At 42.1% G+C, this 14,942-nt stretch overlaps 1 protein-coding gene across 1 annotated transcript in view; it reads right to left on the bottom strand.

Annotated features, from left to right (window-relative positions):
* Window positions 1-340: 340 nt before the first annotated feature.
* The window catches only part of ARHGEF26 (Rho guanine nucleotide exchange factor 26), a 159,682-nt gene continuing 145,080 nt past the window's right edge, over window positions 341-14,942 (bottom strand). The window contains exons 12-14 of the mRNA XM_007471986.1: window positions 9,189-9,256; window positions 7,819-7,923; window positions 341-483 (exon numbers count right to left, since the gene is read on the bottom strand). Coding sequence (XP_007472048.1) covers window positions 341-483; window positions 7,819-7,923; window positions 9,189-9,256 — 316 coding nt within the window. The remainder of the gene's footprint in view (window positions 484-7,818; window positions 7,924-9,188; window positions 9,257-14,942) is intronic.

Here is a 14,942-nt window from a genome sequence, read left to right as displayed (position 1 = left end):
TATATATATATATATATATATTTTTTTTTTTTTTATGCCAGAACATGATACAACTAGGAGTAGCTGAGGCTGCCTCATCCCTGAAGTGGACTGCTCAGCTATTCTGTTTACCTAAAGAGGTTTGCAAAAGGATTGCTGTGCACAAACTGAGCTTCATGGAGTAACTATCCAGTAGCTGTTCTCCTGAGAGAACAGAACCACCTGGCAAGCTTAAAGGCAAGTGTTTCCTTTCTTTTAATTAAATAGGCTGTGTTAAAATTAACATCGAAACCGGCCTTGAATCAAACAGCCCACCATGATGTAGTGCAAATCTCCCAGTGACAAAATACCATCACAGAGGCTACACGTTGGTCTCTAGTCCCAGCAAACGTCCCATTCTCTCCACATTCTTATCAATTGTAGCTTGACATGTTATCTCCTTGGCACATTCCATAGGAAACCAGCCCCTTTCTCCATCTCGCAGTCTTTCCCCTTCATACCAGCCTGTAAAGGAAGAGCAGAGTCCTCATGGGGCACCAAGTATTTGGATGAATCTTGACTGTTCAGCTCCAAGGGAGGACGATATGGGCAAATTTCAGAGGCAGTATCCTGCCCCAGGTTGGGTACCACGGATGATGGAAGGTGAGAGAGAGGTGGAACGGGGGAAAGGTTTCAAGAGGGAATCAATGGCATATCATGAGAGGCAGAACATGATCAGAGGCCCTGAAGTGAGCAGAAAGGGATGATGTTTTGGGTAGGAAGAACATGACTTTTATTTTTTTACTTTATTTTTATTGAAGTATAGTTGATTTACAGTGTTCTGTTTCAGGTGTACAGCAAAGTGTTTCAGTTATACATATATATATATATATATATATATATATATAATCTTTTTCAGATTCTTTTCCCTTATAGGTTTTTACAATTAATGAGTATAATTCCCTATGCTATATAGTAGGTCTTTGTTGGCTATCTATTTTATATATAGTAGTGTGTATATGTTAATCCCAAACTCCTAATTTATCCCTCCTGCCCCCAACCCTTCCCCTGTGGTAACCGTAAGTTTTTCTGTGTCTTTGGGTCCGTTTCTGTTTTGTATACAAGTTCATTTGTATCTTTTTTTAGATTCCACATGTAAGTGAAATCACAGATTTCTCTTTCTTTGTCTGGCTTATACTTCACTTAGTATGATAATCTTGAGCTATAGCCATGTTGCTGTAAATGGCATTATTTCATTCCTTTTTATGGTTGAGTAGTATTCCATTGTATACATGTACCACATCTTTTTTTTGTGGTATGCGGGCCTCTCACTGTTGTGACCTCTCCCGTTGTGGAGCACAGGCTCTGGACGTGCAGGCTCAGCAGCCATGGCTCACGAGCCCAGGCGCTCCGTGGCATGTGGGATCCTCCCGGACTGGGGCATGAACCTGCGTCCCCTGCATTGGCAGGCAGACTCTCAGCCACTGCGCCACCAGGGAAGCCCACATGTATCTTTTTAAATTATGGTTTTCTCCAGATATATGCCCAGGAGTGGGGTTGCTGGATCGTATGGTAGCTCTATTTTTAGTTTTTTTTTGTTTTTTTTTTTCTTTTTTTTACGGTACTCGGGCCTCTCACGGTTGTGGCCCCTCCCGTTGCGGAGCACAGGCTCCGGACGCACAGGCTCAGCGGCCATGGCTCACGGGCCCAGCCTCTCCGCGGCACGTGGGATCTTCCCGGACTGGGGCACGAACCCGTGTCCTCTGCATCGGCAGGCGGACTCTCAACCACTGCGCCACCAGGGAAGCCCTATTTTTAGTTTTTTAAGGAACCTCCATACTCTTCTCCATAGTGGCTGCACCAATTTATATTCCCACCAACAGTGTAGGAGGGTTGCCTTTCTCCACACCCTCTCTAGCATTTACTTGTAGACTTTTTAATGATGGCCATTCTGATGGGGGTGAGGTGACCTCACTGAAGTTTTGATTTGCATTTCTCTAATAACTAGTGATGTTGAGCATCTTTTCATGTGCTTTTTGGCCATCTGTATGTCTTCTTTGGAGAAATGTCTATTTAGATCTTCTGCCCAATTTTTGATTGGGTTGTTTGTATTTTTGATACTGAGCTGTAAGAGCTGTTTGTATATTTCGGAGATTAATCCCTTGTCAGTTGCATCATTTGCGAATATCTTCCCCCATTCCATAGGTTGTCTTTTCATTTTGTTTATGGTTTCCTTTGCTATGCAAACACTTTTAAGTTTAATTATGTCCCATTTGTTTATTTTTGTTCTTCCATTATTCTAAGAAAGATCCAAAAAGATACTGTTACTATTTATGTCAGAGTGTTCTCCCTATGTTTTCCTCTAGTAGTTTTTATTATATCTGGTCTTACGTTTAGGTCTTTAATCCATTTTGACTTTTTTGTGTGTGGTGTTAGAGAATGTTCTAATTTCATTCTTTTGCATGTAGCTGTCCAGTTTTCCCAGCACCACTTATTGAAGAGACTGTCTTTTCTCCATTGTGTATTCTTGCTTCCTTTGTTGTAGATTAAGTGGTCATAGGTGCATGGGTTTATTTCTGCGCTTTCTAACCTGTTACATTGATCTATGTGCTGTTTTTGTGCCAGCACCATAGTGGGTTTTTTGGGGGGTTTTTTTGTGGGTTTTTTGTGTGTTTTTTTTGCGGTACGCGGGCCCCTCCCCGCCGCGGCCCCTCCCGCCGCGGAGCACAGGCTCCAGACGCGCAGGCCCAGCGGCCATGGCCCACGGGCCCAGACGCTCCGCGGCATGTGGGATCCTCGCGGAGCGGGGCACGAAGGACTGGGGCACGAACCCGCGTCCCCCGCACCAGCAGGCGGACCCCCAACCACTGTGCCACCAGGGAAGCCCCACCATAGTGTTTTGATTACTGTAGCTTTACAGTATAGTCTGAAGTCAGGAAGCCTGATTTCTCCAACTCTGTTTTTCTTTGGCTATGCATGGTCTTTTGTGTTTCCACACAAATTATAAAATTTTTTGTTCTAGTTCTGTGAAAAATGCCATTGGTAATTTGATAGAGATTGTGTTGAATCTATAGATTGCCTTGGCTTGTAGAGTCATTTTGACAACATTGTTTCTTCCAATCCCAGAACACAGTATACCTTTCCATCTGTTGGTATCATTTTCAATTTCTTTTATCAGCATCTTATAGTTTTCAGAGTACAGGTATTTTGTCTTCTTAGGTAGGTTTATTCCTAGGCATTTTATTCTTATTGATGCAATGGTAAATGGGATTCTTTCCTTAATTTCTCTTTCTGATCTTTTGCTGTTAGTGTATAGAAATGCAACAGATTTCTGTGTATTAATTTGTATCCTGTGACTTTACTGAATTCACTGATGAGCTCTAGTAGTTTTCTGGTAGCATCTTTAGGATTTTCTATTTATAGTGTCATTTACAGTGTCATGTCATCTGCAAACAGTGACAGTTTTACTTCTTCTTTTCCAATTTGGATTCCTTTTATTTCTTTTTCATCTGATTGCTGTGGCTAGGACTTCCAAAACTATGTTGAATTAAAGTGGTGAGAGTGGACATCCTTATCTTGTTCCTGATCTTAGAAGAAATACTTTCAGCTTTTCACCATTGAGTATGATGTTAGCTGAGGGTTTGTATCAGGATGATCATGGCCCCACAGAGTGAGTTTGGAAGTGTTCCATCCTCTGCACTTTTTTGGAATAGTTTCAGAAGGATATGTGTTAACTCTTCACTAGATGTTTGGGAGAATTCGCCTGTGATGCCATCTGGTCCTGGACGTTTGTTTATTCGGAGTTTCTAAAACAGATTCAATTGCAGTACTTGTAATTGGTCTGTGCATGTTTTCTACTTCTTCCTCATTCAGTCTTGGGAGAGTGCGCCTTTCTAAGAACTGGTCCATTTCTTCTAGGTTATCCAATTTATTTGCATATAGTTGCTTGTAGTAGTCTCTTATGGGCCTTTGTATTTCCATGGTGTCAGCTATAACTTTTTTTTTTTTTTTTTTGCGGTACGCGGGCCTCTCACTGTTGTGGCCTCTCCTGTTGCGGAGCACAGGCTCCTGACGCACAGGCTCAGTGGCCATGGCTCACGGGCCCAGCCACTCCGTGGCATATGGGATCTTCCCAAACCAGGGCACGAACCCGTGTTCCCTGCATCGGCAGGCGGACTCTCAACCACTGCGCCACCAGGGAAGCCCCTATAACTTCTTTTTAATTTCTAATTTTATTGATTTGGGCCCTTCTTTTTTTTCTTGATGAGTCTGGCTAAAGGTTTTTCAATTCTGTTTATCTTTTCTAAGAACCAGCCTTTAGTTTCACTGACCTTTTCTATTGTTTCCTTAGTTTTAGTCTCTATTTCTGTTCTGATCTTTATGATTTCTTTCCTACTACTAATTTTGGGTTTTCTTTCTCTAGTTGCTTTAGGTGTGAGGTTAGGTAGGTTATTTGAGATTTTTCTTGTTTCCTGAGGTAAGCTTGTATCACTATAAACTTTTCCTCTTAGAACTGCTTTTGCTGCATCCCATAGGGTTGGATCGTCATGTTTTCATTTTCATTTGTCTTTAGGTGTTTTTTGATTTTCTCTGATTTCTTCAGAGATCCATTGGTTGTTTAGTAGCATATTGTTTAGCCTCCACATGTTGGTGTTTTTTTTCTTGTAGTTGATTTCTAATCTCATACTGTTGTGGTCAGAAAAGATGCCTTGGTATTATTTCAATTTTTTAAAATTTACGAAAGCTTGCTTTGTGGCCCAGCAGGTGATCTACTCTGGAGAATGTTCTATGTGCACTTGAAAAGAATGTGTATTCTGCTGCTTTCAGATGGAATGCTCGATAAATATCAATTAAGTCGATGTCTAGAGTGTCATATAAGGCCTGTGTTTCCTTATTGATTTTCTGTCTGAATGGTCAGTCCATTGATGTGAGGTGTTAAAGTCCCCCACTATTACAGTGTTACTGTCCGTTCTCCCTTTACAGCTGTTAGCATTTGCCTTATATATTGAGGTGATCCTGTGCTGAGTGCATATCTATTTACAATTGTTCTATCTTCTTCTTGGATTGATCCCTTGATCATTATGTAGTGTCCTTTTTTGTCTTTTGTAACAGTCTTTATTTTAAAGTCCATTTTGTCTGATATGAGTATTGCTACTCCAGCTTTCTTTTGATTTGGAAATTCTTTTGTATGGAAAATGTTTTTCCATCCCCTCACTTTCAGTCTGTATGTGTCTCTAGATCTGAAGTGGGTCTCTTGTAGACAGCCTGTATATGCGTCTTGTTTTTGTATCCATTCAGCCAGCCTATGTCTTTTGGTTGGAGCGTTTAATCCATTTATGTTTAAGGTAATGATATGTATGTTCTTATTGGTATTTTGTTAATGGTTTTGGATTTGTTTTTGTAGGTCTTTTTCCTTCTTTTCTCTTTTGTTCTCTTGTGATTTGATGATTATCTTTAGTGTTGTGTTTGGATTCCTTTTTCTTTCTTGTGTGTGTATCTATTATACATTTTTAGTTTGTGGTTACCATGAGGTTTTGATATAGCAGCCATATATATACATGATTGTTTTAAGTTGCTGATCTCAATTTCAAATGCATTCCAAATATCCTGCATTTGTACTCTCCTCTCATGATTACTGATTTAGATATCATATTTCTGAGTGGATGATTTCCTACCTTTACTGTACGTTTGCCTTTACCGGTAAGCTTTCCCATTTTGTAATTTTCTTGTTTCTAGTTGTAGCCTTTTCTTTACTGCCTAGAGCAGTTCCTTTAGGATTTGTTGTAAAGCTGGTTTGGTGGTGCTCAATTCTCTTAGCTTTTGCCTGTCTGTAAAGCTTTTGATTTCTCCATCAAGTCTAAATGAGAACCTTGCTGGGTAGAGTATTCTTGGTTGTAGGTTTTTCCCTTCCATCACTTTAAATATACCATGCCACACCCTTCTGGTTTGCAGAGTTTCTGCTGAAAAATCAGCTGATAACCTTATGGGGATTCTCTTACATTTTTCATTTTTGTCAATTTGATTACTTTGTGTCTCGGTGTTTTCTTCCTTGGGTTTATCCTGTATGGGACTCTGTGCTTCCTGGACTTCAGTGACTCTTTCCTTTCTTGTGTTAGGGAATTTTTCAGCTGTTATCTCTTAAAATATCTTCTCAGGACCTTTCCTCTCTTCTTCTGGGACCCCTATAATGCAAATGTTGGTGCATTTGATGTTGTCCCAGGTCTCTTGTACTGTCTTCATTTCTTTTCATTCTTTTTTCCTTATTCTGTTCTGTGGCAGTGATTTCTACCACTCTGTCTTTCCAGCTCACTTATCAATTCTCCTGCCTCATTTATTCTGCTGTTGATTCCTTCTAGGTGCACTTTTCATTTCAATTACTGTATTCTTCAACTCTGTTTGGTTGTTCTTATCTTTTCTAACTAACTCTTTGTTAAAAACTTCTTGTAACTTCTAGCTCTGTGCATCCATTCTTTTCCCACATTCTTGGATCATCTTTACGATCATCACTTGGAAATCTTTCTTAGGTAGATTGCCTGTCTCTGTGTCAGGTAAGTTGTTTTTCTGGGCTTTTATCTTGTTCCTTCATTCTGGAACATATTCCTCTGCCATCTCACTTTGTTTAAATTTCTATTTATTTTTATATATGAGGAAAGTTATGTTTCTCAGCACTGGAGAAGTGGCCCTCTATAGGGGATGTCCTATGTATTTCAGCAGTACACTCCCCTCTCATCACCCAAGGGCCAGGGACCAACTGGTCTCAGGGTAGGTTCTGATCTGCATTTGTGTACTCAGTTCTGCAGGCTGCTGGACTGTAGCTTTCTTGCTTCTGGTGTCTGCCCCTGGTGAAGGGGGCTGGATCTTGGCCCTCTGTATCATGGGGTGGGTCTAGAGGTCCCTGTGGGTTCAGGAAGTCTTTAGGCGGCCTGTCTGCTGATGGGTGGGGCTGTGTTCCTACCCTGTTGGTCGTTTGGCCTGAGGTGTCCCACTACTGGAACCGACAGGCTGTTGGGTGGAGCCAGGTCTTGGTACTAATGAGCCAATGTGTCATCCACGAGGATCATTCATGTGGTTGAATGTAGCCCAGTATGTCTGCCACCAGTGTCTATGTCCCCACAGTGAGCCAAAGCCAACCCCCACTTCCAAGGAGCCCCACCAAGACCCATAGGTAGTGACTTCGTAGGAGCCTGGGCCAGACCTGCTTTCGCCCTGGGTCCTGGTGCACACGAGACGTTGTGTGAGGTGAGCCCTCCAAGAGTAAAGTTTCTGTTTTCCCCATTCCTGTGGAGCTCCTGCACTCAAGCCCCACTGGCTTTCAAAGCCAAATGCTCTGGGGGCTGCTCCTCCTATATGCCAGACCCCCAGGCTGGGGAGCCTGACATGGGGCTCAGAACTCTCATTTCTGTGGGAAAACTCCTGTGATATGATTGTTCTCCAGTTTGTGGGTCGCCCACTTGGGGCGGTATGGGATTTGATTATATCACGAGCGCACCTCTCCTACTGTCTCATTAGGTTTCTTCTTCATGCCTTCAGATACAGAAAATCTTTTTTGGTAGGTTCCAGTCCTTTTTTTTTTTATCAACGGTTGTTCAGCAATTAGCTGTGATTTTGGTATGCTCGTGAGAGGTGAGCTTACGAGTCCTTCTACTCTGCCATCTTGTCTCCCAACTGACTTTTATTTTCTAAGTGAACAACCGTGTGACCAGATCCTATTAAAAAAACATTTAGAAGCAATAAAGTGTAGATAAAGGAGAGGCAGGCTCATATGAGGAAACCAAAGGGATAGGGAATATAAGCAGTGATGACAAAATGAGACCGTGAACACTGGACCACCAGCACCCCCATCAGAACACTCCCACTCACCATCGCTGACACACTGATAAATGAGGACCACGTCCGCCACCTGCAGGGAGAGTTCATCTGGTTGCTTGGCAGTAAATGATCTAATGATTTCCACTTGGGTCAGTGCTAAGGGCAAAAGGGGACATAATGAACTTCCGGTAGCAGTGGAAAAACAAAACAGGTACAAATCAATATTCTGCATTCACTTAGTCTTTCTGTGCAATCAGAGCCAGCACAGATAGAAACAAGGTAGACTAAAAAGTAGAAAATCTTTCCCAGGAATTCTCTTACTTGGCTAAGAGCTTTAGGATTTTAGAGAGAGGCCTTTTACGATACATGAATCCCCTCAAAAATAGCCTTGATAATTAGATACATCACACAATAGAGCAGAAAACAGTCACTGTGCACTGGGGAAACTGAGTCAAGATAGATTAGGTATGTGCCAAGGCCATGAGGGTAAAATCCAAAATCTATCCAGTTCTCCTGGCTCTCATCCAGGGTGCTCCCCCAGCCCACCGAACAGCACATAAAAGCTGCCAGAGAAGTTTAGAAATAAAAGGAGCTCCAAGCAAAAGTTAGTTAGAAAACATTTTAGTTTCCCCCAAATTCTCGATCATAACAAATCAATTTTTACTTCAGTGACTTGCTACTGGCTGGCCTGAGTTTTTACTCGTTTTTTTTAATATGAAACTTGATTCCAGAGAACTTTCAAACCAGTCACTTCAGCTCTGACTCTAAGCTTAAAACTATGATTTTTGAGTGCTCCAGAATATCTACTTTTGCTGCCCTAATTCTTTGAATTTGACCTTCCAGCTGGAATCATCCAGAGCAGCATAACAAGATGCTTAGCATATGACACTAATCTTTACTGTACCAGTACCGAGTTCCCTAGAAAAATAAAATATATTTTTTAATATTAATTTTAAAAAAAGTCAAAAGGAAGGGTAAAGTAATTTACCTTAAGGTTAAAAATCCATTTCAGCTTAGATTCACACTGTCAGTATGGAGGTTTAAACATGCTACTATTGCCCATGACAGCTAGAAATTTAAGAGCTTTATAGTATAAGCAGGGCTTTCAATGTACACTTAACTTAATCCTATCATAACCCCATGTTGTATATAATAATGCACCTAACTTGCAGATGATTTAAGAGGCGCAGAAAAGCTATGCAGTGATCTGCCATGTTTACACAGCAAGGAACTGCACTTTGAATTCAGTCCCCTTGACTTCCAAAGCAGGGAGCGTCCAGAGCTGAGGTGGGGCGGCAGGAAGGAAATCTTAGAGAAAACTTACAAAGCAAGTACTGTGGAGGTTAGCCACTAATAACCCAGCGACCAGCAGGGGGCAGAGCCCTCCACGTTCCAGAGCAGATGGCCCTCCAGGTACTTACAGGTTCTGTCCGGAGGCTGCTTCCCGCTGCTGTGTCCCAGGGCAGTTATCCAGCGGGCTCGCTCGCTCCTAAACACAGAGGGCAGATCCGGTTGAGAGAATTCAGCGGTGCTTAGACACAGAATGAAGTATGTTCTAGAATGCAAAGGCATGCCCTGAAAACAGGGCAGACATTCTCTAGAGAGGTAAATAGCTGGCCTTCAAAGCTAGGGTAAGAGTTATTTTAAAATGAAAAACAATTAATAAAATAAAAATTAAAATGATCATCTGGGAAATCTCAAATCGGCCTCAAACGCGTCATTGTCAAAAGATTCTGAATGAATTTAGCTTGTTGGTTTTTTTTTTTTTTTTTGCTGTACGCGGGCCTCTCACTGTTGTGGCCTCTCCCGTTGCGGACCACAGGCTCCGGATGCGCAGGCCCAGCAGCCATGGCTCACGGGCCCAGCCACTCCACGGCATGTGGGATCCTCCCGGACCGGGGCACAAACCCACGTCCCCTGCACTGGCAGGCGGACTCTCAACCACTGCGCCACCAGGGAAGCCCTAGCTTGTTATTAAGTGGAATTTCTCATACAACAGTTTAACATTTAACAAATATCTGATTACACTAATACATTATAATCACAAAAAGATATTTCGTACACTCACAATCTGATGTTTAACATTTCAAAAAAGTAAATTTCATTTTAAAAAATCCTAGTAAATCAGTCTCTCGCCACTCCCTCCCCTCTTCTCCTTCCCCCACACTCAACCCATTTCCAAATAAATGAGAAACCTGACATTATTTAAAGTTGTTCTGTTCCTCATACAACAAATGTTGCAAAATATGAGCCTTAGTGAAATAGAAATTCTTTGTTCTCAAATGCTTAAAATAATTTAATGATTACAGGGGAAAAAAATTTTTAAGGTAAAAAACAACCAAAAGCTTTTAAACAATATTAAGCTACAATTACATGAAACAAAATAATTATTTAACTAAAGGATCAAAAGTTTCAGGTGAGCATTACTCCATAATATAGTAACCAGGTTTTTGATTTGGAAAGTCAAGTATTAGCACTGTGATTAAATAAACCACACACAGATACACAAGAAGCATTTACATGGCAGATACAGCACTTGACATCCATTATTTCCTGTAAGCTTCCCAAAAGCCTGTTTAAGGGATGAGAAGACTGCACAGAAGTTCAGAGGTAAGCAACCCAAACAAAAGGTCAGTTTCTACTATGCCACTCTACCTTCTTAAGAAGGGATGCCTTATAGAAATAAAAAATAAAAATTTTAAAAAAGAAATGGGACCTAATCAAACTTACAAGCTTTTGCACAGCAAAGGAAACCAGAGGAAAAAAAAGACAACCTATGGAATGGGAGAAAATATTTGCAAATGATACAACTGACAAGGGCTTAATCTCCAAAATATACAAACAGCTGGTGCAACTCAATATCAAAAAAGAAACAACCCAATCAAAAAATGGGCAGAAGATCTAAACAGACATTTCTCCAAAGAAGACATACAGATGGCCAATAGGCACAAAGAAAAGACGCTCAACATTGGTAATTATTAGAGAAATGCAAATCAAAACTACAATGAGGTATCACCTCACACCAGTCAGAATGGCCATCATTAAAAAGTCTACAAATAATGAATGCTGGAGAGGGTGTGGAGAAAAGGGAACCCTCCTACACTGTTGGTGGGAATATAACTTGGTGCAGCCACTATGGAGAACAGTATGGAGGTTTCTCAGAAAACTAAAAAGAGAACTAACATATGATCCAGCAATCCCACTTCTGAGCATATACCTGGACAAAACTCAAATTCAAAAAGATACATGCACCCCAATATTCATTGCAGCGCTATTTACAATAGCCAAGACACGAAAGCAACCTGAATGTCCATCGACAGATGAATAGATAAAGAGGATATGGTACATATATACAATGGAATATTACTCAGCCATAAAAAAGAATGAAATAATGCTATTTGCAGCAACATGGATGGACCCAGAGATTATCATACTAAGTGAAATAAGTCAGAAAGAGAAAGACAAATACCATATGATATCACTTATATGTGGAATCTAAAATATGGCACAAATGAACCTATCTCTAAAACAGACACAGATATAGAGATCAGACTTGTGGTTGCTGGGGAGAGGGGGGAAAGGGAGAGATGGATTGGGAATTTGGGGTTGGTAGATGCAAACTATTATATTTGGAATGGACAAACAACAGGTCCTACTGTATAGCACAGGGAACTATATCCAATCTCCTGGGATAAACCATAATGGAAAAGAATATTATAAAAGAATGTAAACGTGTAAAACTGAGTCACTCTGTTATACAGCAGAGATTGGCACTACATTGTAAAATCAACTATACTTAAATTTTTAAAAATAAAAAAAGGGGGATGCCTTTATGCCTGGTACTTTAAACAAAAAAACTTGGAGAAAAAAGTTCTTTTTCTCCCACAATGGCCTGCACCTAAAAGATGCTTCTCACCATCACTCTGTCTTCACTCCCCAATGTGTATCCATCCTTCCATCCAGACACAGCAGACTTCTTACAGTCTGGAACTCAACATGCTGTTCCACACCTTTCCTATTTGTTCTTCTCACTCTCAAGTACGACCTTCCCCCTGTTTTTACTGAGCTGTGCCCACTCATCATCACTATTTGATTGCTTTATTGAAGAACACACACATAAAACAAAGTATACAGATCTGTGTTTACTTAGGTACAACCACGTACACATGCCCACAGATCAAGACACAGACGTGCCGGGAGGTTCCTTTTTTGTCCCTTTCCAATCAGTAACCTCCTGCAAAGGTAACTGCTGTTCTGATTTCTATCACATAGACAAGTTTTGCCAATCTTGAACTTTATGAAAACGGAATCCTATAATATTGTCCACTTTGGTATCTGGCTTCTTTTGTTCAACACATCTAACTCAGTATTGAAAATACAAGCCTCCCCTCCAGGTGGCCGCCTCTGATGCGTGAACCCACACTTCCATCCCCATCCCATTCTTGAGAATCCTGTTCTCACGCCCCCCTCTGCACAGCTCTGTCACACTGCCTGGCAGCTGTAGGCCTCCTGAAGCCAGGCACCTTATCTCCATAACTGCCTGCACATAACAGGAGCTCTGTAAACCCTGACCTCGCATAAATCACTACTACTCATTGACCCCCGATCTTTTATGGACTTGTCTGTTTCTCTGACTGGGCCATAAACTCCCCAAGGACAGTAACTGGATCTTGTTCTAAATAGCATAAGGGATCACATATATGCCAGGTACTGTGCTTTTTTATATTTGGCGAGTACCATCTAGTCTAATCTTTACAACTGTCTTGCAAGTATTACTGTTGTTATTCCCAATTTTTTTTCAGAGGACGAAACTGAAGTCTGAACTGTTAAGTACCTGCTCACGGTAAAACTGCTAAGTGGTAGAGTCAGAATATAAGCCAGGCAGCTGGGGATCAAAGAGGTGGTGCTCCCTAGCAGGTGCTTACAAAATGACGAGGGACCAGAGGAAGGGTGGAAACTGCAGTCTGCTGAAAGACAGACTGACTTAAAAGAAGAAAATGAGGATGGGCCCTGGTCGAGCTGGTGAGTCAAATAGTAATATGAACAGTTTATGTAAAAACTGATGACACTGTCTTGCTTTTAAAAACTTTGTCTCTAATACAGGACAAAAAGACTTCACGGTGGTTTTATAAGGAACAAGTAAAGCACAACCTCCTTTCAGATAATCCCAAGCAAACACTTAAATCTTTGATATCTCTTTGTTGGGTAAGATTTTTAAAATTCAGGCTCAACTAGAATTTCCAAAGTACAAAGGCAATTGAAAGCTAAACAATATCTTAAGGATGGAAGAGCTGTTCGCCAAGAGTAACCTAAAACGATCCATTTGCGTCTCCACATGACATACACAGACATGTCAGATTCATCTTTGGCTTACCATGACATTTTCACATGGCCCTAACTGCTGTCTGCAGTCCTTCAAGTCAGATCTCCCGGCATTGGACCATCTCTGGCATTTGAATGGCCGGTTTTAGCGGCAGCCTCACCCTGCAGCCAGTTTCTAGAAGTCCAGGTGAAATCTTTCACTCCTGTAGCATGCTGCCTGGATGCTAATAGCATCCCTTCGACAAGGCAGCCCCTCACAGGGGCTCCAGAGGACAGAGCAAGACAGTCCTTATTGCCTCACTGAAAGGAGCCGCTTCTTGAAATGGCTTCAATTAAATCAGTCCCCCCCCCCACTGAGATGCCATCAAAACCACACGACATTACCCAGGGCTTCCGAGAGCCATGCCAAGGAGCTCCCTCCCATCATGAGATAGAAAGCACTGCATCTCTAAAGCAGGGAGGAGACTCACACCACATACAATGGAACTCTAAGAACAAGAAAACCCCGGGCCTAGACATACCCATTATTAAATTTAGATATCAAGTCCAAGGCTCACACACAGACAGCTGTTTTCTCCAGGGACGGACGAGGTGAGACAATCAACACGAATTCACAATCCATGCCACACCCAGCTTGCTGAGATTTCCCTTTGCCCAAAGTGCCACAATCAGCAATGCCGCTAATGGGGACCCGGGGCAGATCAACTCCTAAGGCGCTCCTGACCCCCTCCTTCCTTCAAACAACATTCACCAAGTCCCTGCCTTTGCAGGAGCCCTGCAAAGCACCTATGGTGGTTAATTAATCATATGAGGGACAGGACAAGATACTGACAGCTGACTCCTGAGTGGGGAGCCTCTTGCACTTCACAGCCTTCCTTCAATGAGGGAGCAGACAGAGCAAAAGATAAACGCACAGAGAATCCGACACATTGTGCGACGTGCTGGGTTGGCGCCCTCTAAATAAAACCCATCTGAGAGTTGAGAAGAGACCCTTTCAACATAAATATCTGGAAGCGCAGTCCTTTCTCTATGCACGGCATGAAATGATGTTCCTTATAAAGCCACCCTGAAGCTCCCCACTCAGGAGTCAGCTGTCAGTATCTTGTCCTGTCCCTCATATGATTAATTAAGCACCATAGGTTTAAACGTAATTACACAAAGGTTGAAGATACAGCCAAGCTGGACTTCGCACTGAATACCAGGCATCTGCTAGAAAACACAGATCCACACTAAGAAAGTAGAAAGCAGGGTTTGAAACAGAGGTTAGGACTGTGAATGAGACGGAATGGAACAAATGCCCACAAAGGGCTTCACCACTGGAGGGGGGGTCTCCCTGGATTTTCAATAGAAGTGAAGAGACCTCAGCTGCTATTTAACCTTTCTTTTATCCCTTTAAAAATGGCATTTGACCAGATGTATACCTTTTGTGCTCCATTTCACAGCCTACAAACTTACCTATGGTTCCTTGTGAAACTCCTGTACCCATGGCCTTTGGGAAAAAAGTCTTCCTAAGGAGTAGGATCATGGAGATGGCTGTTTTGTTCATTCTCTCACACATTCAATTCAATGAGTTCAATAAGCTGAGCCATTAAAGAAAACCCGCAGGGCAAAAATCGTCCTCATGAATGCTGTGCAACAAAGCCTTATAAAGCTGGACACTAGCTCAACTTACTAAATAAAAAAATCTGGGCTTCCCTGGTGGCGCAGTGGTTGAGAGTCCGCCTGCCAATGCAGGGGACACAGGTTCGTGCCCCGGTCCGGGAAGATCCCACATGCCGCGGAGCGGCTGGGCCCATGAGCCACGGCCACTGAGCCTGTGCATCCGGAGCCTGTGCTCCGCAACGGGAGAGGCC

Source organism: Lipotes vexillifer, unplaced genomic scaffold (assembly GCF_000442215.2).
Source record: "Lipotes vexillifer unplaced genomic scaffold, Lipotes_vexillifer_v1.1 scaffold46, whole genome shotgun sequence".
Lineage (NCBI taxonomy): Eukaryota > Metazoa > Chordata > Mammalia > Artiodactyla > Lipotidae > Lipotes > Lipotes vexillifer.
The sequence above is the reverse complement of the archived record's forward strand: the minus strand, read 5'-3'. Positions and strand labels throughout refer to the sequence as shown.